General features: G+C 43.8%; 1 protein-coding gene across 3 annotated transcripts; it reads right to left on the minus strand.

Annotated features, from left to right (window-relative positions):
• Nucleotides 1-908: 908 nt before the first annotated feature.
• On the minus strand, nt 909-26,300 carry LOC111152892 (dynein cytoplasmic 1 light intermediate chain 2). 3 transcript variants are annotated; one of them, XM_022511614.1, is made up of 13 exons: nt 26,158-26,300; nt 25,908-25,981; nt 23,699-23,815; nt 18,952-19,182; nt 13,135-13,304; nt 12,007-12,100; nt 10,884-11,019; nt 8,569-8,680; nt 7,906-7,965; nt 7,059-7,100; nt 6,535-6,652; nt 5,253-5,369; nt 909-3,876 (listed from the first exon to the last, which is right to left on the minus strand). In XM_022511614.1, exons 1-13 carry the CDS (start codon nt 26,262-26,264, stop codon nt 3,776-3,778), a joined length of 1,479 nt encoding a protein of 492 aa, XP_022367322.1. In that variant the 5' UTR covers nt 26,265-26,300; the 3' UTR covers nt 909-3,775. The 3 variants fall into 3 exon arrangements, with proteins under 3 accessions (XP_022367322.1, XP_022367323.1, XP_022367324.1); XM_022511615.1 differs by lacking the exon at nt 23,699-23,815; XM_022511616.1 differs by lacking the exon at nt 18,952-19,182.
• Between the last annotated feature and the right edge of the window lie 265 nt (nt 26,301-26,565).

Below are 26,565 nucleotides of genomic sequence, written 5' to 3' on the forward strand. Positions count from 1 at the left end.
AGAATCAAACCCAACATCACCAACACAGGACAGCCTGATGTGATGCCCTAGAACATACACAACCTCACTTGTGTAGCTTCCTTGCAAAAAACATTTAACCTGAATTGAATCATGAGGAAACAAAAAGACAAATCCATAATGTGGGATTTTCTATAAGACAACTGACCTGGACTTAGCAAATATATTTATGGGTAAAATGCCCTGATGTTTAAAATTTACTTTAAATGACTTAGGGAGGGAAAAGTGTATGCATGCATGCATCTGTGTATGCATGTGACAGAGAGAGAGAAGTGGAGGGAAAGAAAAACCAAATGTTTCAAAATGTTAAAAACTGGTGAATCTATGTTAAAAAAAAAAAAAGAACATAAGCATTCAATATACTTTCAACTTTTCTGTAGGTTTATAATTTTTCAAAATAAGACATCAGGAGGAAATGTGTATTATAAATCAGCTTTAAAGAACAAAAATTTAACATGCTTAAATGTAATAAACAGAAACTAGGTATTTCTGATACAAAAAATGTGATTTTCTTGAACGTATTTTACTGTTCCCCATTTAAATCGATAAAAAAAAATTACGATATAGTTGCTCAAAATTCCTCTATGAAGCCTAAAGCTTCTAAATTAGTTAAGTAAAAGTAGCCCAATTCAATCGATAAAAAACTTATCTAAGAAGCAAGAAAATATGTTGGATAACTCACAAACCCCACTGTACTGTACTCAGCTTAGAACTCCACATACTTCAAAATATGGCTTCAAGATGTTTCTTCTTTAACAGAATTTCTGTTAAGTTTTAGTGAAAGAGGTATACATCTTTTGCTACATGGTAGACAGGCCATATGATTAGCAGACAATTCAACTTTTATCTCCAGTGAGATGATATACCATAAAGAAAGCCACCAAAAGTTGTAAGCAGTCTGGATTCGTGTTTATTGAAGCCAGTGATTAGAGACATCTTCTCTTCCAGCACTAGAAAGCAAGGTTCCACATGACTGCATAACTGCATCCGGCTAGAGCCACACCCCTGGACTAAGGCTGGTGGGGGAATAGTCTGCAGTCCTAATTTTAAGTTAAAAACACCAATAAACTTAGTATAGAGATGACAGTGAACTTTCACTTACAGCATCAACATTGTTAAGGTCATGATGTACAGAGCAGTCACTTTCAACTTTGTTAAACTAATAAAAAACAACAAAGTCTTCAGTTTAAATAGTGATTTTAAAATGCCAATCCAAAAAAAAAAAAAAGTGCAAACAAAATTAAATAATTCTAGCAGCATACCCGTTGCATTTTTAGGAAAGACCAATTCATGGCCCTTATGGCCACATCTTCAAGGTTGGGTTTATTTCTTTGATTTTTCCATTTTAAAGACAAACAGCAGATGTAACCACTATAATATATATAAATAGTCATAAAATTGTCTTTAACAGTCTACCATACAAGTGTATTCTGCAAATAAAATGAGTTTTACTTTAAAAAGTAAAGGCTGTTTACTGTTCGGCCTTTGGTTCCACTGCTTGAAAACCCCGAAATAACCAAAAATATCTCCCCACCTCCCCCCCAAAAGAACCCTGCAGCTCCCCAAAGTTGGTAGACTTTGGCAACCACTGAGCACATGAAATTACACGCACCAGTGTCTTGTTACTAGGAGCATCCACTTGTCACGAGAAACTAAAAGTGATCTCCAAGAAACCTTCCCTCACAAGACAGGTGTCTTAGCATTTCATCATTTTATAGTGACACAAAAGTGCTTTTCAGTTTAAATGACAAAAAAAGTTTTTTTTAAGTAAAATTTTGCATTACAATTTGAAATCACACTGTATCCCCTGTAGGCATGTGCCTTTCCAATAATTCTTTCTTGTTTCTGAGGTCACTCATTTTGCCCCCACCCCCACTCCAGCTGCTGTGGAAGAGGGGTTAAGTGACCCCATCATCAGTGTGGCCACAGCTGTTGGGCATTCATTGGTCACTACACCACAGCTATCCTTATACAGTCAGTTTACTGTCATTATCTGGACAATCTAGTAATCGGAAGCCACAATACATTTAAAAACAAAAACTGAATTTAAAAAGGGGTGAAAAAGTGTATTTTTAACAATAAAACTGGCACAAGGAACATGTTTCTGTTTGTCGGAAAGGCAACTAAATACTCAGCTTTCTCCTTAACAGTGTTCAGACCTTTACAAAAAAGCAATTCAAGACAGTCTTAGAGTCTTGTCTTGTTATATAACACAGGATATTAAGTTATGCCCAGTACTATGTTAGTGGTCAGTCAAATGTGGTATGTAAAAGTAATGACGTTAGGGAAGTTATGCTCAGACACAGTACAACAAACGTTCATATAAAAAAAGTAAACTCCACATAAGTGAACTGTGGTTTTTTTCCCTTGGTTTGACAACAAATGTTTTATACATTATATTAATGGTAGTGTTTGCATTCAAATGTTCTGTCACGTATAAAATTAAAAGTGCCATTTCAAATCCACAGAAATCATTTCCAGAATGGTGGTATGACATGACGATGTATATGAATTTGTCCTAAATGGAAACACTGAAACACTTATTTCCATAAGAGAAAAAAAAACCAAAACGCTACACTTTATGAAAAACACAAACAAGAGAAATGTATCATTTCCATTTTCAATATAAAACATTCACACTTATTTGTCCATCTGATAGCACTAATCAGACCAGAGAGCTAGGACAAGACCCTTTTGCATCAATGGAACCCCGTGAAGGTTTCCACAGACCGTAAGGCAGGGATTGGTGCAAGCCAATTCAGAGTGCAATTACATTACAAACCTCCCTCTAACTTTCTGTAGCACACTGCATTATGGTAAAATGAGAGGTTGGTTACCCATTCTCTATTAGTAGGCCAGCCTGTGGTAGTATAAAAAAATTTATTTTAATTTAAAAAACAAAGCAGGAGCTATTTAGAAAACAATTCAAAGTAAACTAATTTTGTAACTGCTGACTTTAAACACACCCCACAGTGACTGTCTGCCCTGATGCAAACCCATGGAGCCCAGCACGTCCCACGAGACATGGCCTGGGCCACACACGTGACTGTGAGGCAGCCGCCATCTTCCCCACCTGTGTCAACTCCACCTGACTCAGGCACCCCCACACTCTACACATCTGTCATAATTTAAAGATGCATTCAGAACAAGTCTAATTCCCATTTTTCTTAGTGTTTAGTCTGGAAATGTTTCTGATTTTAAGCCTTAAAAATGATTATTCGACTTTCTACGGACCACACAGTATTTACTCACACTGCTCATCTCTGCCTTCCTCATCTCATTCAACATTCGGCTTCCCCACCATCACTTCTCTCATTCCTCCTTTCAGTCTTTCTCTTTCCTGGACTTGCTGCTACTTAATCTGCTTCCCAAGAACAAGTGAATTTGCTAACACGCAACTGGTCAGACTAAACACCCTCTGATCAATGATTTCCTGGTCTCATTTGCTCCACCCTGAAAGAAAGCAGGCCTTCTTCCTCTCATCTACCTTCCCTTCCACAAGAAGCCCAGCTGCACTTGCTTCCCACGGGAGAGCCGCATGCCTGAGAGTCCAAGGGTTATCCTTAACAAAGGGGTCTGACACGTAACCTTCCTAAATGTGCATTTCATACTCGGACGAGTCAATGAAGTATTTTTTAAGTTCATCTCCCCTGCCCCAAAAAACTGATAGCATGTGCCATATCAGAAAAATCCTTGTCTTAGCAGATCAATATACATAGTTATTTGGTCATTTTACATATGCACTTTTTAAGGAGGATCAGGCTTCATTTTCTGTTGAAGAGTTTGTTACCATGGAGTCTGGTTTTCGAGTCATTCTATCCAGTTCTTCCTGAACATTTGTCAACACAGTCTTTTGTCCTAAAAAAAAAAAAAAAAAAAAAAAAAAAAGTCAGCAGCGACGGGGGTAATTATTTTCCTAAAAGGAACATTTAAAATTACAGACTTCTGTAATCATTTGTGGCGATACCAACCTCAGTAAGAATAAAACCAAGTCTTTTTTCAGTGCAATGATTATAAGGAGATCCCCTAATTCAACCCTTCTTAATTCCAAACATCACAGGTCTGCATTCCCCTGGATACATAACTGCCCCCTGCCTAGGGATGCCTTTGTGCCAAATATAAGGGCCTTTCTGAAAAACACTCTTACCACCCAACTCCAACCCCATGCACTGTCACCACCTCCTTCTTAGAGGCGGTATATAAGTTTCTGGTATACCAAAAACTACTTTCTGTGCCTCAGAACAGGTGTTTAGGTTTTGTTTTTAATTACGACACTCTAACTCACATGGGTAGTCCGGAAACACCACGTTTCAGTAAGAATATAAGACTAAGGCCCGATATTTCAATACTGCACAAAGTCAGTCCTCATATTCTTTTGTTATCAAATGCTAACTGAGGCCTGGAAATGACCCTTATCTCCTATAAGGGGATACCAGCCTGCAGCCTGGGCTACCAGACCCAACTGAGATTAAGAACCGAGGAGTCCCCAAAGGTCTGGCTGACCTAAGCATGGAGTGATCTCCTGTGGACCTCCTCTCATCTGAAAACACCAATTAGGGAAAATACTGTATTAACATTTCTTATGGTCAATGGAAAAGTAAAAGCAAAAACCCTTATGGTCTCAAGCTTCCTGGCAAAATGGGTAATTCCCAAGGAACTTGGCTCTTCTGTTTCAGAGGCCTCCAAGACAAAGACTTGCCCTACTGCCCACAAGGAAGGACAGGAGGGTGGGCTGCCACAGAGGGGAGTATGTGTGACAAGTGGGGAGCTTCATGGAGGAGGAAAGGACGACCCTCCAGTGAGACAGGGAGGGGTCACAGGCTCCAGCTCATGGCAAGACTAGGCACAGTGAACAAAAGTCTTTATAAAGCATTATAGAATACTAAATATCATAAATAAAATATCCTCCCATGACCTCCCATGAATAGCTGACACCAGTCACATGTATAGTTTCGAATGTATCTCAATTCACCCAACAGTCAGTTCCTGAGAACCCAATGTACATAAATTCTACCTTAAATGTGCCAAGGAAACCTGCATGCTAATAAGGTAATCCTACTGTAAAGTGTACTGCTCGGTATAAGGTGGGGAGGAGCTTACTTGCTTGGCTGCTCAGAACACGGAGGATCTGCATGTCAGGTGAAGGCAGATGCTCCTGTCCACTCCGCCACCCACCCCCACCTCCAGTGCTGGTCAACCACAAGGATCAGAGGTTTCCAAGGGCCCTTCGGTACCTGACTTCTTGGCTGTGCTCTGCACACCACTAGCACCAGGACTGCCAGGAGAACCTGTTTTTTTACTCAGCAGGCTGTTGAAGAAGCTGGCCAACACACCTTCACTTGCGGCATTATCTATGGAAACATTAAGAAAAACAGCATCACACCACTGGACGACCCAATACCACCACAAAACTAGTTTTCAGCTTGGAATTATCCATTTGTGGCTATCATCTTCCCTACACACTAAGCACATTCATTCACTATGATGCCTTATATACGGCCACTGTTAGCATGATTAATTAAGTGCAAACCTGTTTACATTTTCTATCTGTTTAGGGACACAATATAACTCATGCTCCACATCATCTCCCCGTCTACGAGGCAGTGTTTTTCTAAGTTTTATAAACTCCTTTTTAAAAGATTTTATTTATTTATTTGACAGAGAGAGAAATCACAAGTAGGCAGAGAGGCAGCCAGAGAGAGAGAGGGAGAAGCAGGCTCCCTGCTGAGCAGAGTCCCAATGCAGGACTCGATCCCACGACCCTGAGATCATGACCTAAACCGAAGACAGAGGCTTAACCCATTGAGCCACCCAGGCGCCCCAAAAAATGACTTTTTTTTTTTTTAAAGATTTTGCTTATTTATCTGACAGGCAGAGATCACAAGTAGGCAGAGAGGCAGGCAGAGAGAGAGAAGAGGAAGCAGGCTCCCTGCTGAGCAGAGAGCCTGATGCGAGGCTTGATCCCAGGACCCTGGGATCATGACCCAAGCCGAAGGCAGAGGCTTTAACCCACTGAGCCACCGAGGTGCCCCCCAAAATGACTTCTTTTTATTTTTTAAAAGATTTTATTTATTTATTTGAGAGAGAGACAGAGAGAGCATGAGCGAGGAGAAGGTCAGAGGGAGCAGCAGACTCCTCATGGAGCTGGGAGCCCGATGTGGGACTCGATCCCGGGACCCCAGGATCATGACCTGAGCCTAAGGCAGTCGTCCAACCAACTGAGCCACCCAGGCGTCCCCCAAAATGACTTCTTATGTTGTATTTCTCTCTGAAGGAACCCGCATGGCCTAACTGGGGTCTTAGATGCAAAGGTCACTGATTCCAACAAAGGGACAGGCCTTGGTCCCTGTCAACCGTAAGCCCCCTCCCTTTGAGCGAGAAAAAGGGGAAAGCAGCCCCTTCTTGGGAGAAGCAAACAGCCCAACTGCCATGAGTCTCCACCTTTGAAACCCAGCCACCGAAGCCCTTCAGGGCTCAGGCCTAAGACTAAGCACTCTCCAGAGACAGGATACATACTTTTGATGTTTGGGTCCGGCTTCTTTACTGATGTGCCTGGGGAGGCGCTAGGTACACTGGCTGGCCCTCCCCGGCCCTGAGTTCTTGGGGAGCCAGAGGGTCCTCTTGCAGGGGATTCCTAAGTCCAAAACCAGCCCAAGTTACACAGAGGCATAAAAATAACAGGAAATACATATTCCAAAAATGAAGACATTCTCTGAAGGATATTTTTCAGTCTAGGGAGACAGGTGGCAGGACTGGGAGTTTGTTCCAGCTCAGTCTCTTTCTAGACTTTAGTTTCTCCTTAGAGAAGAGATATCAAGATCAAGGTAATAAAGCCTGCTCACTCTATTTCCCTGAGCTATATTCCTTCATCAGACATTTCCTGGGTCCTTATTATGTTTCTGGCCCTGGGCCTTCAGAGAAACCAAATTCCCTCGAAAATACAAAAACCCACACAAATATAGGCTCTTAGAAATAATGGCATGAAGTTTGAAGACACCTACAACACTGGGCCTTGACCCTTTTTAGTTTAAGGTACTCACAGAGGCTCTCGTAGGCGTGGCTGGCTGCTTGGCAAGGAGTGACTGCAAAGAGAGGGACATATTGGCCATTAACCCAGGCCTGCAGAGCACACTGAAGAAACACTTCCAGTGCCCTCTGCAGAAACACTTACTTCCCAGTGTTCCACTAGAGGGCGCCATGAACAACAACCAAGCCATAGATTTTATATTATGCATGCAGAAAGTTTAAATTCAGCAATTTGGTATATATTGAAAAAAATAATCCAAGTAACCAGTTCTGGAGCTAAGGAAGCAAGGAGGGCACAGAAGGCAGGACCGGTTGGCAAAAGAACCATCAACACCTCAGCCCGCTGAGCTGCCTGCACCATCAGGTAGACCCGTGACACGGCTAAGAGACACGTCTAACAATACTGCTAGTAGAACAGAAAGGTGAGACTGGGTTTCCATTCCCAACTTTCAGCTTGGGGAAGTTACTCTCCTCACCTAAAAAATGGATATGTCAGCTCTCCTGCCTTCATGCACAGGGCTGTGTGGAGCTATGTAAAATAATGGAAGTAAGGTCAAGGCACTTGGTAAACTGTCAATACAGGAAGTATTATGTCAGGAAACCTAGTTTCCAGAGAGAAAGGTTACTTAAAAAGATACTAAACCTCACACCGCTGAGAATCTGCAAGCAGGCAGGGGATCACCTGAGGCAAACAGTCTAGCCCCTACTCTGTACCAATGCTAGAAATGGGAGGGAACAAGGAGACCTGGTTACAAGCCCGTTAATGCTGCAAGCTCTTTGTGATGGACTCAGCCTCACCCTAGGGAGCTGGCATTTCACACATGAGAAGGTCTCTGCTCTGGCCTCACGGGTTCTTCTTACCTGTTGTTTCATTAGGAACACCTGCTCATCCTCCGCTGCCAACTCTTTGTCATGGACCAGCTGTGAAGTGAAGTGACATACTCATTTGTGGTCACAGGGCAAGAACACCCAAACTACTATCAAAATTCTCAATGAAAGAAGAATCCTGGGCTCGGGTCTCAACACGGGACAATCCTGAGGAGAGTCCCTGTTGCAAATGCACCATTATGTTTTTCCTAGTCTGGAACCAACTCTGTTCCAAGACCAGCCTTGGCATGTGGCCAACCGACATATTTAAGTCTGGCAGGTTCTAAACACATGCCAGATCAGGGCCTAGGCCTAACTCTAACCCTAACCCTGCAGGTCAGAGAAGCATAAGGATCTCCTAACAGTTATCCAGAGGCAGTGGTGGACTGTCAGGACTTAGTGGGAAACTTCAGCCCAACTCCATGTGGGCACTCCATCACTCATGCCCCACCACCTGGAGCCATTTACTTCACACCAGACTTGAGCTGACTTTTTTTTTTTTTTTAAAGGCCCTTGGATTACTTTTTTCTTCCCCTGAAAGTGGTTCAATATGCAAAACATATTTTCCTTATAGGTTTCTTGTCTCACAAAACAAACAAACAAAGAAACCTCCAACAAAACACAAACCCTACAACTCAAAGTGACTGACATGGGTACCTTTCTCACAGGTGGTTTCACAATAAAATCTTCATATGCATCTTCTGGCTTCACAGTTGTGAAATTTTCATGTAAAATTGCTATTTTCTTTTCATTGTCCCAACCTGCAGGTCTAAAAGCAAGGAAATGGGGATTGATTTGCTTCTCCTGGGACTGTCTCACAGCACTTTAGACTTTAGAGCACATTCCGGGTTAGAGAGGACTCTCAGATGAGAGTCTTTCCCACAAGATCTGGTCTGTAGTTGCTGGGGCTGGCTTGTAGCTTGTGGCAGACAAGTCAACGTTTAGTGCCAGCATAACCCATCAGCTTGACATCGCAGGTCCTACTCCAGACTGAGCTCATGGGCCCAATGTCCAAGGAGCCAAAATGAGAGCTGATGGACTACACATGCTGACCCACAGGAAGTGCTCAGGGCTTTCACACGGCTCCACCCAGAAGAGCAAGGACACAATGGGGCCTTACTCCGACAGCGGAGGATGCACAGAACAGCACAAAGGACAGAGCCCAGGATGAGACTGTTCGTCTCGGGTTTCAGTGCAGAGGAACTCTCTCTTTGAGAACTCTTCTGAAAAATTTTCTTACGGACCGCGTCATTAATGTTACTGGTGCGGGAAGATACAGAGCAAAGGAGAGCACAAGGGCACCTACACTCACCTGGGCCCCAAAGCAAAGGGACACAAGCAGTCCTTGAGGCTCCTACATGGGTGCCGCCCTGACTGATTTCGCTAAGCAGATGGCACCCAGGTTCCATTAAGTTACGCTGCAGTAGCCTACATTCCCACCAGGCTCTGCTGGTGCAGCGTTGGCGGTATAGTGGTGAGCACAGCTGCCTTCCACCAGGCTCTCCTGAAAGAGCAACTGCAAAAAGCCCTACACAACATACTTTAGAACTCTACAAGCTGTACAAAACGGCACCTGATTGTTCTCGCAGGACTCCCTTTCCCCACATAACCCCTGCTTCACAGCTCTGTGACCAGACCTCGTTCTCAGCCAGGGTGCTCCACCCTGACTTCGCCAGCTTCCAAACAGCTAAACTACCAACAGGATCAAAGACACAAAGGGACAAGGTGTGATCGAGATGCCACCAGGACCCAGGCGGCCTTCGGAAGCTGTGAGATGCTTCTCCTCTCCACAGCAGCCCCAGTCCCCAATCCATCTTCCTGGGCTTCCTGTTCCTCAGGATCCCAAGTGATTTGGGCACTCACATACCACTCACTGAGCTTGCGTCTTTTTTGCTTGCCTGATTGCTCTGGATAGCAATTCTCTAAAATCCATCTGAGGTTCTAGCTTTGCCAGCAGCCCGAATCAGGCTCTCCCCGAATGTCCAGGAAGCAACCCTACTCAGTCCTCATAGCTCTTGGCTTTCACATCTTCAGCCTTCTCAGAAACTGTCCCTCCTGCCCCTCCACTCCTTCTGGCCTGCTTGGCACACACACTCAGCCTTCCGCCATCACCCCCTCTGCCCTCCCTGCCACATCGCCTCCACTACCCCATTACTGCCCCACCCCTGCCCTCTAGTCCTGTGTGCAGGGACCACATCTTGTTCATTTCAGCATCCTTAGCATAGAACCTGGGCATCTAGGAAGTGCTCAGTAGTTCTTGAAGAACTGTAATTTCCAAGTCAAGAGAATATTTAAGCTTAAAACACCAATCTACTAGCACAAGTCCTCTCGGAGGCCACATAGCTTCAACATTCACTCATGCATCCAAAACGCGCATCATTCTCCAGGGACAGAAAGACACAAACTGGAGCAAACAGGTATCCAAATCTCTGCCCAAGACCATCAGCCCCAGTAGCTCCTAAAATATGAAATGCCAAAAACCCAGTAAGTATTCAGTATAGCTGAAGTCCATGCCGACTAGGTCCACCAGTGAAGGTGCTCGCAATCTTCCCAGCCAATAGGCAGAGAAATCAAATACTTCAATAGAAGAGATCAGGCTCCCCAAAGACCAGTTCCCTACACTTCAACTCCCTCCTCCAGCCAGTATTCTATCAGAGCTGACACCAAGTGGCAAAAATGGATAGCTTAAGTTTTGGCACCTTGCTCTCAATAAAGGCAGCACCCCTGGCCTCACTTCACCTACTTCCCTTGGAGTAGAGGCAGAATGGCAAGTCATCTGGAGAGGAACTGGGCGTATCTATCCCCTGTGAGGTCCAGCCCAAGCACTTCACCCCAAGGCAGCAGAAAGCTGGCTGTGTACAACAGAGACAGAAGGAACCTCACTTGGAAGGATAAAATGCGAAGGGTAAATGTACTATGAAAAGAAGCATTTAAAACAAAACAGGATTTGAAATAACCTATATGGAACTCACATAAAAACTGCATCCTTTTCCACAACTAAGGCAGGTGTGATAAAGTGGAAGCCATACGTTTTATGAACAATGTACTTATACAATAAGTCGAGGTTTTTCTCCTCCTTCACTGATGTGTAAATCAAGGCTGCTCCATCTAATCAATCTGCTTAAGGAAAACAAATTCATTGCAAAAAGATAAAGGCAAACACATGCAAGCATAATCCTCAAAGTACTATTCACAGGTGAATCAGTTTTTGATCAATACATGATCACTAGAAAGCATTAAAACTTTTAAAACTAAAACAGTAATCGTAACAGATGAACATGTCAAATGCATAGAGCACGTCAATGCTGGCAGACCATGCACTTCATTTAACACACAGACTGCTACCTTTCGATTCATCAGGCTGATTCCTAAGCAGTCAAGTTAATGGCTCTGAGGTTAGCCCAGAAAAACACCCTCAGCATATCCAAAGTACACAGATTCGTTCCTAGACAGATGTGCACACGGGATCCAGTTTATCATTAAGCACATCAAAGACATGGGTACCTAACACGTAGCAGCACCCTTCACTGAGCTGGACAAGATAAAAGGCCCAGAGGAAGTGGAAGGGACCTATCCCTCCTCCCCATATTCCAGAGCACGGGTCCATAGCACTAACTGCTATTGTATTTTTATAGAAGTAAGACTCAAAAAAGACTGCTGAACACTCTCTCTCTCAAGGACAGCATACAACAAACACATGGGAAAAACTGTGTGGCATTGAAACCAATACTGTGTTGGGTAATTTACTTTTTCTGCAAAAAAGCAAAGTTTAAAAAGATTTCCAAGATATGACAAAAGTAGTTTGGTAATAGACTACCCATATCAGCTTTCTTCTTACTATGAAAGCCTTATTAAATGTAGAGCATTAAAAAAATAAAAAGTGATGAAAGACACAAATTAGCACATCTCAAATTCCAATACAGTAAAATACAAAATTAGTAAAAAGATGTACATAATTTCTCCACGGCAGAAGACTTGTTCTGAATTCAGGAAGTACTTGAGCTTTCTGAAGATGCCCTGTCTGGACAACAGCCTGGCTTGGCACAGAGCGGGGAGTCTGTGCTCTGATGCCCTGACACAGCGTTCCAAGGATACACTGGAGGCAGAACCTCCGTAGGTGTGACTGGATGAAGTCAAAGTGCTCGTCCCTGTAATCATGCTCCTTCTCCAGGACACTCACCGCATCACACTACAGGGATGGCAGAAAGAGAAAGGAGTCATCTTTTTGCTTCTCTCCCTGCTGAGATGGGAATAGCATCATCTTTAAAGTTTCATAGTTCCAAAGAAAAAAATAAAGCCATAGCCAAAGGTAAGCATTAATTAGACAAGAGTCAAAAACAACTGGGAATTTTTTTCACCCTGGACCACAGTTTCCAGAACTGTTAAGTGGGGACAGAACAGTCTGATCACCTCACAGTTGTTCTAAGAATTAAACACAGTCACATCAGGAAGCAGGCCCGTGGGACATGGCTGTGCACTGCACACTCCACAGCACTCCTGTTTCACAGAATATACTGCAAATGGCACATTTTGTGATTGAGAATAAAGTACTTTTGAAACCCAAAATGTTGTGGGTGTTTTAAGTCTATTTATTTATTTAAATAATCCCTACGTGCAATGTGGGGCTCAAACTCACAACCTGAGATCAAGAGCCCCAGGGTCTTCCGAATGAGCAAGTGAGGTGTCCAAAAACCCAAAACAACTTTATTTCTCTCTGACTGAACTTTTCATTCAATGATGACTAAATGTCATCATTCTATAGGGTAGAAGAAATTGAAACTTTGCATTCCCTTCCTTCTTTTTCTATTGAGTGTTATGTTCCTTTCTGAAAATCATCTAACATCCAACAGATTTTATGAGACCAAAATCCTAAAGAATTCTGCTCTTATTATTATTTTTTACCATCAACTTGGGCTAGACCAACTGGTTCACAGAGCCTTAAGAAAACTGCTTTTAGTTTTAAGTTTGAATCACTCAATAAAGTTGACAGTGCTTCATGGAGAGATTAATTCAAACTATGAACAAACTGAGTGATGTCATGTTTCCAGCAACAACACTAAATGACAATATTCTCTAGCCTGACCTATTCAATGTACCTTAATGAATCCCGAATTAGTACAATTCTCCCTTAGGAAGACACACAAATAAAGCTCCTTAGTTTTTTTCAGATGCTGACTGTACACTGGCCAAACCCAGCCAGATTTACAATTCCCTGGCACATACCTTTGTGCATACCACCAACACTGGGATTCCCAGGTTATGAGTCAGCATATTGTCACCAAGAGGCAAGGCAACATTTTCTTCATCAGGACCTGACGTCAAAGGTCCTCTTCTCTGTGGGGAACCTTGACAACCTTCTTCAGGCTCAACATAGTCTTGAAAATCTTTCACAACTACAGGTGAAAAATGGAAAAGAAAATCACACACAAATAAAAAACACACATACCAGTTTTAGAAAACCAAAAAAGGCAGTAATAAGCACAAAACATAACGAGTCATGAAAAACTTCCCAACTCTGCTCTACTGCGGTATTAGGGATTTGGAGGTAGTGATGCAAAATCCCAATTCTGACACATTCAGTCTGAGCACTGTGACTTCAGAGCAGCAAAGACATATCCCTGGACATCTTGAAATAATAAAAATTTAAAAATTATCCAACTCTTTTTTTTTTAAAGATTTTTTTATTTATTTATGACAGAGAGAGAGATCACAAGTAGGCAGAGAGGCAGGCAGAGAGAGAGAGGAGGAAGCAGACTCCCTGCTGAGCAGAGAGCCCGATGCGGGGCTCGATCCCAGGACCTGAGATCCTGACCTGAACCAAAGGCAGCGGCTTAATCCACTGAGCCACCCAGGAGCCCCCAAAAATTATTCAACTCTTAAATAGGTTTTAATTTTTTTATTTACCTACTCTTTTTTTTTTTTTTTTAAGATTTTATTTATTTATTTGACAGAGAGATCACAAGCAGGCAGAGAGGCAGGCAGAGAGAGGAGGAAGCAGGCTCCCCGAGAGAGCAGAGAGCCCGATGCGGGGCTCGATCCCAGGACTCTGAGATCATGACCTGAGCCGAAGGCAGCGGCTTAACCCACTGAGCCACCCAGGCGCCCCTATTTACCTACTCTTTTTTAAAAGATTTTATTTTTAAGTAATCTCTATACCAATGTGGGGATCAAAGTCAACCACGAGATCAAGAGTTGCATGCTCTACCAACTGAACCAGGCGGGTCCCCCTTAAATAGGTTTTAAAAATTTCTAAGGTCTTAATACTTTCTCTTATGAAGAAAAGCCACATTTCTTATATATCTAATATTTTTTAAAAATGAGACTAGTAAAACCATCTGAATTCCACAAGAACATGCTGTTTCCACTCAGCTGACACATGTCTGCACTAAGGAGCGAGGCCGGACTTGGCCAGCCCATCCACATCTCTTCATCACCCTCACTCTTGTGGACTCAGCCTCATCTTTTGAAGATCCTGAGTCACTGTGCAATGCTGAACAACCTGTTCCCGCCTAACACATGAAGGAGTCAGCAGTATAACGTCCACTTCTTGGCACAGGCAGTCACTACTTCAGGCCAAGAGTGCAATCCCACAGGAGCGCCTTCAGGCTGAGAATGGTCCATGGCCCTGGTGAAGCTAAGTGAACACAAAGCTCACAGACCCACAGCTTTTCATGGGTACTTCAAGGCTTACGTGTCAGGCCAGAAAACAAGGATATGATACTTAAAGCTACTTTGAGCTAGAACAGCAAATATGAAGCTCTATACCCTCTATACCCAACGGGACAAAAGGACCAAAACGCCTTTAGTCTCATCCACAACATGCTCATTAAGAAAATGCAAATAAATGGATTAAAGAGAACCTAGAGAGAGGTGCACATACTACTCTTCATCCACAGAACAGGTTTCAAACATTTTTTTAAATATTTTTTTTTAAAGATTTTATTTATTTATTTGACAGACAAAGATCACTAGTAGGCAGAGAGCCAGGCAGAGAGAGAGGAGGAAGCAGGCTCCCTGCCAAGCAAAAAGCCCGATGTGGGGCTTATCCCAGGACCCTGGGACCATGACCTGAGCTGAAGGCAGAGGCTTTAACCCACTGAGCCACCCAGATGCCCCTGTTTCAAACATTTTTTAAGGGAGGCAAAGGCAAAGGGAGATGGAGAGGGAAAGAAGCTTTTAAGATTTTATTTGTCAGAGAGAGAGAGCACACATGCATACAAGCGGAAAGAGCAGCGCAGGCGAAGGGAGAAGCAGGCTCCCTACTGAGCAAGGAGCCTGATGTGGGACTCAAACCCAGGAACCTCGGGGATCATCCCTTCCCTGAGCCGAAGGCAAACAATTAGCCAACTGAGTCACTCAGGTGTCCCACAATTTCTCCTCATTAAGCTCATTCATATAATTTCATTGTCAATATAAACAGTCAAGAGATCTTTACTATATTTCGAAAAAAAAGATCATTGAAGGGTTTTCTGATGCACTTAGCATGACTGTTGAAGGATTTTAAAGAAATCAAAGGTTCTCAAATTTTCTCCCTGAAAGCATTTTTTTTTTTTAAAGATTGAATTTTTTAAAAGATTGAATTTAAAAGATTGGGTGGCTCAGTGGGTTAAGCCTCTGCCTTCAGCTCAGGTCATGATCTCAGGGTCCAGGGGTTGAGTCCCAAATCGGTCTCTCTGCTCGGCAGGGAGCTTGCTTCCTTCTCTCTCTCTGCCTGCCTCTCTGCCTACTTGTGATCTCTCTCCGTCAAATAAATAAATAAAATCTTAAAAAAAAATAAACAAACAAATAAATAAAAAGATTGTATTTATTTATTTGACAGACAGAGAGGCAGAACAGCAGGCGGGGGTGGGGGGGATGGGGAAGCAGGCTCCCCGCCGAGCAGAGAGCCCAATGCGGGGCTTGATTCCAGGACCCTGGGATCATGACCTGAGCCAAAGGCAGAGCCTTTAACCCACTGAGCCACCCAGGTGCCCCCCCCTGCATTTTAACAAATCTTCAAATCAATGGAAAATAAAATGCCTTAAGTATGGGTAATACCTATGACTGCCCAACATCACATAAGGCGCTCAACCAGGAATTCCAAGAGAGTGAGCATGGCAGAGCCTAGAGCAAGTTACAGGTCAGCTAAGTGGCTATGGGAAGTGAGGCAGGGCTAGGGCAGCTCCAATGGTGAGCTCCAGGAAACTCCGTCACCCAGCGCCCTGCATGAACTGCTGTATTCTACATATGCCAGGATGTAAAAATAGTTGGGAAGCCCGGGGTTAGACTGACTTAACTATGGCTATCTAGCAACTGTAGGAAACACATGTTTTTAATAACTCAGAGTTCTAGAAAGTAAGTTGGAAGTGTCCATAACATAGAGGTTGGTGAAAAAGGAGGATAAAAACATAATGACCATGTAATTCAGGTAATAAAATGTGCATTTCCCTTAGAGTGCACACATGCCACAGTATTAACAATTTCTCTCCAATGGTGGGATGGCCAATATTTCACAGTCCACCTGGGGGTCCCCCTTTAGCATCTCATGGGAGTGGGAAGGGGAAGGAGATCAGAGTGCTCTACCCTAGCTGCTGCCTCTCTCTCTCTCTCATCTTTTCCCTCCTACCTCATTGATCACCCACTGGTTCCACAATCCTGAAAACGTCCCACAGAGAGCACCTAATCTTTTTTCTCTATTTGATAAGCAAGGGAAGCCCCAGACATAAAGCAGGAAAGACTAACCTACACAAGCACCACCTTCTAGCAGCTCTGGGGTTGCTCTGCCCTCCCCCATCACCGCCAGTCAAACAGATGCCATAGACTCAGGGCTGCTGGGGAACCAAACCTGAAAGAGTGGCCCACCATGGAGCAGCATTCCAAACTCAGCAGACTGGAGACTGGTGTTGGATTGGAACTAAGCTGGGTGCAGCCCTTTACTCGTTCAATACAAAACCTAGAGTCCAACTGATCTGCAAAGCAGGAATCTGATGAGCAAGAAGATGGCTGACTGCTTTATGAAAACATAACCTAAAGCCAGCACTAACAAAGGCACTCCTTCAACATGTAGCACAAAGGCATGACTACCATCCAAACATCTCAGAGGAAGGGCGGTGAAAACAACAGAGGCCTTCAGAAGGATAAGCAGAGTCAGGAGGCATGGACGTGGTTCCAGTAATCGCTAGTTGCCAGCCTGTGTCCTCTCTTCCCTTCTTCCTTATAACCAAACCCAACCTTGATACACAGAACATATGGCCATTCAGAACTACATTTCCCAGCCTCCTTAAGAAGACGATAGACACGCACCCTTCAGCCCCTTTTTCCTCTTCCTCCATGTGCTGTCTGGAACACGGATGTGAAGGCTACAGCTCTAGTTGTCCAGAGGAAGAGAACCACACCCTAGAGATGACAAAGCAATAAGGAGAAGGAGCCAGCATCTTTGACCTGACTTCCCAGAGCTGCTTTCCAGGTCTCAACTGCTTACCTCTGGATTTCATTTATAGGACAGAGAAATCAACTTGTCTTGTTTAAATCCCTGTTATTTTGGGTTTTATGTCACAAGAAGCTGAAACTAATCCTAAGTGACAGACATCAATGACTAAGCACAAAATAAATTTAATAGTTCATGGGGCTACAAGCTCCCAGAGCAGGCATCTTGTCTGCTGTGTGCATCTCTGATGCCTAGAACAGACCCAGCACAAGACAAGACACTTCTCCTATCTGGAAAAGAACAATATGCTTGGCTTGATTTTACTTTTTTGTTTCAAAAGTATTCACAAGGTTATAACACTAAGAAAACAGACTCAGAGACTGAAATCTTCAGGGTATTAACCCATTAATCTGGTAAGATGTTAAATGGGCAGTGAAAGACAAAGAGCTCTTCAGCCTCAGAACTATTCTAAGAAGTTGTCGTTAAGGTCTCTATTCCAGGGGAAAAAGAGGCATTATCTAGAAAGGTCAGTGGTTGAAGACAGATGAGCTGAGCTGCGTAACAACCACTGTAGAACACATGCGGGTGACCTAGGAAACACACATACACACAGCAAACCAAAGATTTAGATGTTAAACTCCCATTTTAGCTAGTGTGGGACAAGAACAAGAGGAATTTATGATAGGAAGACACACACAGCCAGAGAGCTGATTTAGAAAGCACATCAAAATTTCTGAACCCTTCCGCCAGTAAGTGCGAAGATCCTGTGTGCCATGCCCTAGAAGCCCTTATTAATTCACTAAAGGGAATGATGTCATCCTGTGGCAAAAAGCCAGGCTGAGCCCAGCCTGCCCTGGCCAAGACTGCTGCTGCTGCACACGGCCACAGCCCCAGCCCCTGCTCCTCCCATTTCCCTGGCAAGTGGACAGAAGCTGATGTAAGTGCACAGAAGCAAGGGAAAGGAAAAATAAGCTTCTGAATCACAGTAAGGATAAACAAAACAAAACAAAACAAAACAAACTTCATTTAATTTGAAAGTTCCCTGTTGTCAAAAGGACTTGGGTGTCTTAGTCTCAAAACAGCCTTTTATTTTAATGACAAAAAAATGACCTTCCTGTTTCTAACTAAAATCATACTTGCTGAATCTCAAAATGAACTAAGGTAGAAGCTGAAAGATTTGTCTTTTGTAGGGCTTCCTTTAAGCCTGACAGTAAGAGAGTCCATGGGGCCTCAATGGAATCCCAGGGCAATGGACTCAAGCTGCAGATCTCACGTTAAGTCTCCACAGCCACTGATGCTAACTCAGAAGCCAGAGTAACAGAGAAATGAAAAGACCCACAGAACTGACTCAAATTTGAGAGGCGAGGAAAGAACCCTTATTTTAAGAGAACCAATGAAGAACAAGGAATATGGATTTGTTCTACTTTCTTCAACTGTGATGCTTGAGAATAAGACAGCTTTAAATACTTTTTGACTACTGAATTTACAAGAGCAATTCTGAAATAAATGGCGCAAACAAAACCACATACTCCGTAACGGAAGCTTTGTAACCTCTTGACACTAAAAAGGAAGGTGGCTTGAACCATCCATAGAACTAGTGAATTTTCCAATTATGAAAATCCTATTGTACTTACACTTCCGTTCCAGTTCCCTCATTTCTTCTGGTGGAATTTTCATTTTATCAATGTGCTCACGTAAAACACTAGCCCATTTCTGTAGAGATTCCATCACGGTCCAAGGCCTAGACATGTCTGCGACAAAAATGACCAAGGTCTCCGGCAAGGATTCAGCAGAAACTGCAAACTTCAGCAAGCCTTTGTGGTATAGGTCTCCATCCAGAATCCACACATTGCAGCGTGTGTGATCTGAAAAAAGTAGTAAAGTTAAGTTACTACCTGACAAAAACCATCAACACAGCTGGAAAAAACCCACATCAAGAACTTGAGGAGTGCCTGGGTGGCTCAGTCAGTTAAGCATCTGCCCCCGGCTGAGGTCATGATCTTGGGGTCCTGGGATTGAGCCCTCCATCAGTGCATCACGCTCCCAGCTTAGTGGGGTCTGCTTTTTTCTCTCCCTCTACCCTCCCCCTGCTCCGCTGCTTGTGTGTGCTGTCAAATAAATAAATAAAATCTTGAAAAAGAAAAAAAAAAAAAGAAAACTTGAAGGTGACAGCCACAGAATTCCAGACAAAACCAAAAAGAAATCCTAATTGGAAAACAGCCCAAGTACTCAGTGAGCAGTAACCCTTGGTCAAGAGGCCTGGTGAACTATCTACACTTTAAAAAATTTTTAACTACAATAATATGAATAATATGTTATATCCACATCTAGAGAGATTCCAGCAATGTCTGAGGAATAAAGAGTGAAGGGCATTTTAGCTCTCAATAAGAATCAAAAGATACATATAAAAGCTAAAATGTTCATTGGTCAACTGCACCACAGTCTACGTAATCCATTCTCAGCTATAAGCAATCTATGGCGCAGTAAGCTGTGCCCAACAGCCTGCGGTTAAACAAGCTCTTCTTGTCATGCACACTAAACAGGGAGTTCACATACTACAAACAGTGCCAAAGAGATAGGATCTTTGTGTTTAAATGCCAAGATAAAATTATTACATATAAAAATTGAGGTATGAATTACTGGATGCCTGGTGATATTAAGGAATTAGTTATTTTTGGTATAAGAAGAATATAGCTATGTTTTTAAAAATCCTCATCTTTTAGGGGCACCTGGGTGGCTCAGTCTGTTAAGCTTCTGCCTTTGGCTCAGGTCATGATCCCAGGGTCCCTGCTTGTGCTCTCACATTCTCTCTCTCTCTCAAATGAATAAAAAAATCTTAAGAAAAAGTCCCTATTTTTACCATACATATGGAAGTATTTGTAAACAAAATGATACAATGTCTGAAATTGCTTCAACATAATCCAGTGTGGAGTGAAAGGAGAAGCAAGTTAGAGTATAGCTGAAATAAAATTGCTACAGAACTGTTTAAGGTAACTGTTCAAGGCAAATAACACATACACTGGGTTTCATGATCCTAAGTCTATGTTGTACCTATTTTTAAAGGTTTTTCCATAATAAAAAGTTAAACATACACACAAATGTGCAACTACTGACATTTAATGAAGCACATGATTCCAAAATTATACCTGGATGATCAAACCACAGAAGATAAGTCTCCATAATGATAACCTATTTTTAAAAGTTTTTAGGTATCATTTTTGAAATATTTTTTCAGAAAAGTGCCTTAAGTGAGAACTCCTACAACCAGTATCATTTCACTAATTTCTTTCCCAACAAACTCCAAAATACACTCTAAAAACCCATGTTCTGTTAGCTATCCTTTTTTGTGTAACTGATTCATTAAAACAAAGGCTGTTAAAAATGTTATATTCGGGACGCCTGGGTGGCTCAGTTGGTTAAGCAGCTGCCTTCGGCTCAGGTCGTGATCCCAGCGTCCTGGGATCGAGTCCCATATCGGGCTCCTTGCTCGGCAGGGAGCCTGCTTCTCCCTCTGCCTCTGCCTGCCACTCTGTCTGCCTGTGCTCGCTCTCTATCCCTCTCTCTCTCTGACAAATAAATAAGTAGAATCTTTAAAAAAAAAAAAAAGTTATATTCATGACTATTTCAACAGTATAATAAGCTATCTACATCTAACTAAACTTTCAAAATTCTAATACATTTTATTTTATTTTATTTTTTTTAAAAGATTTTATCTATTTATTTGACAGAGATCACAAGCAGGCAGAGCAACAGGCAGAGAGAAAGAGGAGGAAGTAGGCTCCCTGCTGAGCAGAGAGCCCAATGTGGGACTCGATCCCAGGACCCTGGGATCATGACCTGAGCTGAAGGCAGTGGCTTTAACCCACTGAGCCACCCAGGTGCCCTCTAATACATTTTAGACAGTGGTTTTGGTTTGGGTTCTGTGGATGTCTTCAAAGATACTGCTCTGTACTGAAGCCCATTGATTTTAATGCCTACCCCTCACCAGGCATGGTTCCTTTCTTTAGCTTCTCTTCCCACTGCCCACTACACATAATCACTCACTTACATGGAGATCATACACACCACATGTGATGTTAAACGAATGCCCAGAACCCTGGAGGCAGTGGTTCTGACACATCATGTCCCACCACAAACCAGGGATAAGCCAGAGACCATTTTCTCTACCTGTGTGATAGTCTGCAAAATGTATTATTTATAACCCACTCACATCAAACAATAAAAAAGACTATTGCTGAAAGAAGTATAACTAACCACTGGTAAGGGCAACTCCTCCAATCAAAAAAAAAAGACCTGCAAGTAGGTGGCCTAAAAATGCCAGAGACCAGTAAATTTTTAAGGCAACCTTAAAGAATCTGAAATAAATGTTAACGGATTCTTCAACTCAAAGGCAGGTGAATATTGGTTAATATGATGCTTTGGTATGATATATATTTATGTCATCTTGATACAAGCAGATTCACAGAATATCTACACCAGGCTTTGTACTTTCAACATGGTATGAGAGCTACCACTGTGTCTCAAGTAGTTGGCGACACCTAATACATGCCGCCTCTCATTCCATCAACCTACAAAACAGTACTATTACCCAATTCTACAAACAAGGAAACAGAGGTGTGGAGGGCTTAGGTCAGTCACAACTAGTGATTATGGAAGCAGGACTCTGAATCAGTTCTGGTGGCTCCAAAACCCAAGTGCCTTCCACAATAACCACGCTGCCCAACAAAAACAGAATGCAAGACTCAGACAATATGAAGTCCTCCAAGCTTGGCTCAGTGGCCCCTCAGTCCCAGACTTACCCACACTGATGCTGGTGGGCCCAGCTGGGCACCTGAATGCCTGTCATCCTTACACAAGAAGAGCCCTCAGCACCAAGCCTACCTCCTACCTTTCTTTCACAACTTTCAGGCAATGTTCAGCATGGCAAAGGAAGCTAGGAGAGGAGGAGCAGGAACCAAGTCTCTGGGGTTCTAAAATGACCACTCAGTTAACTTTAATACAATGCAGGTCTCGAAGGTTTAATAAGAGAGCCTTATCCATGACCTCTATCAAATGACTCTCAGAGATAAGAATTATCCTGGTCCATCTTCTTCATTTTAGCAATAAGGAAATGGGGAACCAGAGGTGGTGGGATTTGCTCCCTTATATAATCACCCTTATACTGTGATCCTTACTGTTTAAATGGGTAAAGGCAAATATAAAGTAATCTAACACACGTATCTCACCTGTAGGTGAAATAATCTTCTTACAAATGAAAAGACCTAGGTACCAATGATTATTTGTTTTAGAGCCAGTCATAAAGCTTGAAAGTTTACAAAAGAGGCATTACTGAGTAGTGGTAACCAAAAACAATTACTCCAATCCAACTTATCATGATACTTATAAGAAAGAATTTTTTAAAAATTTTATTTATTTGACAGAGAAATCACAAGTAGGCAGAGAGGCAGGTAGAGAGAGAGGGGAAAGCAGGCTCCCTGCTGAGCAGAGAGCCCAATACAGGGCTCGATCCCAGGACCCTGAGATCATGACCCGAGCCGAAGGCAGAGGCTTAACCCACTTAGCTACCCAGGTGCCCCAAGAAAGAATTTTTAAATAATAGCTAATCTTTATAAGAGTGGTTATCATTTACTTTTAATATTCTCAACTACCCTGTAGGTAGAGACTATTACTATCCATTATCCTTATCTAGAGATAGGAATTAAGAGAGAACATCATCTCCAAGCCTCTTATTTCCTCCACTGAAAGAAACACAGGAAATTAGCATTTCTACATTGCCACAAAAAGACTCAGAAAAATGCTACTATGAACATCTATTAAGCTGTTATTCTCTGAATCATACCAATTTCAAATTCTCCAGTAGGACGTGGCAAAGTAACAGTGTGCCCAAATCAGTCAGCCAAGCATTTCTCTCATAGAAAGGTCCAAAGCATTTATGCTTTTATTTTTTCCAAAGCTTTTAAGAATATCTTTTTTTACTACCTTTATGTGCATTTGAAACTTTACCTTCAATATCTCCTTTTAATTGGGGGCTACCCAGAGCAATAGTTAACGGTTCCAATTCCTCATTTTTATTAACATACTCTAAAAAGGAAAAGTGGGTACGGGCTCCTGACCATCTCAGTCGGAAGAGCATGCGACTCTTAATCTTGGGGCTGTGAATTTGAGCCCCATGATGGTGGCAGAGAGTACTTAAAGAAATAAACTTAAAAAAAAAAAGTGGATATAAAGTCCTCCAAAGACATATGTTTCATCTGTTCCCCTGTGACTAACTCTTTTAGAACTAAACAGAAAACTGAGAATACCTAGACACATTACAGGAGCCACAACCATGGAGTCTGAGACATGCATAAGCCCCTTAACACAGATCAACGTTTCACTTACCATCTCGGTCCTCATCATGGACGCTGAGGTAGAGATACTCTAGGCCTCTTCCTTTTTTGCCATGCTCAGCTCCTTGAAGTTTAGTCATGAGGGTTGTTTTCCCAGAGCCATCTTCACCTACAAATGATATACATAAGAAGGCAAAGTGTGCCATTTATTCTAGGCAAGGATGGGGAGTCTTAACACTTACACAAGTGACAACTGAGAATTTCACACAAAGCCTGCTGCTGAGGTCTCACCTGCATTCATCATAAACAGAGCAGGCTTTGCTTTAAGAGTGGTTGAGGAGGATGGTGATAAAGGTGGCAAATTCTAAGATCTAAAATGACATTCTACTGCAGTCATCCTTATTTCACAGTCATTCCTTTATTACATGGAATAAGGCAGGCCCTATCTACAATTTATAAGACATGCAGTGCTCGCCTCAGCAGCATATATACAATTTATAAGACACTCATTTGGAGAAGTGAAAGTAAAGGTGGAGTCAGTTTCTCACAAAATAAACTTTTACTATAAGAAAAGCAAGAAATCTTCAAAATATAATTAACCTTAAAGCCCAGGAACTTTGAACTAGAAAAAAAAAAAGTCTGATCCTGCCTCATCATCATGAAGAATAGAAGCTATTATTCACTTCTGATTTTAGTACCTCTCTTTCATAAGCCATCCTGAAGGCTAGGAAACTGATGAAAATAATTACAGACCCAAGCAGAACTCTTAGGCACAGTCTCAGTAATTATCAAGCACCTCCTCATTCCCCTCCCACCAACTAACAACCACCCCCACCCCCAAAACAGAAACCTTAAACATTAAAACAAACCACCACCCAGAAACATTACTAAGCACCCCTGGGATTTTAATAATATGGAATTACAGGACATGAGAATGGAGAGGCATTCCACAGATCAAAGGCCTCCTCTCCATCCCCCATGCCACTACCCCATTCAGATACTCCACATTCCATCTGGGCCATGGTGAACACTTGGCAGCCTGACTTCAATACCTGCTCATTTTTGCCACCAGCAACTCTGCTCCCAGAATTCCCTTTCTAAAGCACAGATCTGGTGACCCTGATGCTCCACTTAATGAAGATCTCTGAAGGTCCTCTATTACCTTCTGTAGTGACCATCACCTAAAAACCATAAACTTCTCTCAAACACACTGAGAAAGCCACCCTAACAGTGATCGCCAGGAGGATGAGGATGGAGGGGAAACAAAAGACCCTTGAGATTCAGGGGCCTCCAGTAAAAAGCATCAACTCTTCAGTCTTCCAAATCTGCCCCAACTTACTTCATCCATCACCTTCCACAAAGAGCTTCTGGCAGCTTTCAACCCCCCACACCCTCCTGTCACCTCTGTGTTCCTGCAAACACTAACCCTCTGTGCCCCTGCATGTTGACATCCTTCAAAACACCTGACCCCCAAAAGTATCTGACCCCAAAATATCAAACAATGTGATGCTCCCGCAATAATCTTGCCATGCCAATATGGTGTAGCACAATTACCAACACGTTAGTCTCTCATTAACCTGAGATTCTCATGCAAAGTCTGAAGGATGTCTGTGCTGTCTCCGTGCCCAGCCTACAGGAACCACTCAATCAAAGGGTTCTCTGGATGAATGAACCTGACCAAACCCTCTCACTTGTAGAAGGAACGGAGACCAGACACACTAACAGATGTGACCCAGGTAACCCAGTAGTAAGGGCTGGAGTAATGCAGCGAAGTCCCTAGTAAGGACTCCAAGACCTACTGTCGTTTGCAGAGTCTCCCCAACTGTCCACTACTCATGAAGATGAAGGAGTGGCCCCGGTATCATCTCTAGCCCTGACCCCAAGTCACCTCGTTCCCCCACCCCCTTCCCCTAACCTTCTCATATTCTCTCCCCTGTCCCTACACCAGCAATTTGGTGAACTTCGAGGCTATGAAGGCAGGAAATCAGAGGCATTTAAAGCAAGGTATATGTTGCGGCAAGTGACTAAGGAATGTGCCGACAACTCCATGCCAGCATCACTCGACTCTCCAAAAGAGATATCCCAAGCTCAGGCAGGTGGACTTGGCCACGCTCCGGCTGTGCAGCCAGGATCTCCAGCCCTCCCGGACGAGGCAGGCCGCGCGGGCAGACGGGAGGTGAGAGAGAGGCTGGGACCTGTGAGAGGGGCGCCCATCTCGCCCACCCCAGCTCCCCGGGCAACGCCCCGCCTCCGGCGCTCACCGAAGACCAGGATGTTCTTGCCGGACGGCAGCTTGGACCTAGCGCGGGTGGACACCTCGCTCAGGATCGAGGACCTGTGGGGACAACAGCGGAGCGGTCAGCCCCGGGGCTAGACTGGACCCGACTGGACCTACTCTGCCCGCGACGGCCCGTCAGACTGTCCGACGGTCCAGCCCAGTCCGGCCGGTACCCCGCCCGGCCGCGCCCTCCCCGGCCCAGCCGGCTCAGCTCGGCCGCCTCGCCGTCTTACCATAGGCTCTGGCCCTCTTCCTCCTCACTGGTTAGGTCGCCGGCGGCCGCCACCGCGGGCCCGTTCGGACCCAGCAGCAGCTTCTTCTCCACCCCCACAGGCGCCATCTTGCCAACTGCAGCCACAAAGAGGGCCCTCCCCCGGGCCCGCCGAGGACCCGCGAGGACCCTGGCCGGGCCGCCCGCCGCCCGCCGCCCCCCGCGCCACACCTCACGCCACCCGCCCTGCAGGGTCCACGCCGCCCGCCGCGCCCCGCCGGGCCCACGATGTCCGCAAGCTCCCACAGGACTGTGAGACCGCGGCGGTGGGGGAAGGTGGGCGGCGGTCAGGCGGCCGCCGGGACAGCCATGCGCAGAGAGGCGACGGCTGCTGCAGGGGGAGCCGCCCGGACGGAGGGAGCGCGGGCGG

This window comes from Enhydra lutris, unplaced genomic scaffold, assembly GCF_002288905.1.
Source record: "Enhydra lutris kenyoni isolate GAN:26980312 unplaced genomic scaffold, ASM228890v2 scaffoldscaffold30, whole genome shotgun sequence".
Taxonomy (NCBI): Eukaryota; Metazoa; Chordata; class Mammalia; order Carnivora; family Mustelidae; genus Enhydra; species Enhydra lutris.

Coding starts and splice junctions, on each gene's coding strand:
- LOC111152892 (XM_022511614.1), bottom strand. CDS start 26,264: ATGGCGCCTGTGGGGGTGGAGAAGAAGCTGCTGCTGGGTCCGAACGGG. Junction 8,681..10,883: donor GAAAAGGATGCAGTTTTTAT/GTGAGTTCCATA, acceptor CCTTGCTTTTAG/ACCTGCAGGTTGGGACAATG. Junction 7,101..7,905: donor TGTTCCTAATGAAACAACAG/GTAAGAAGAACC, acceptor CTCTCTTTGCAG/TCACTCCTTGCCAAGCAGCC.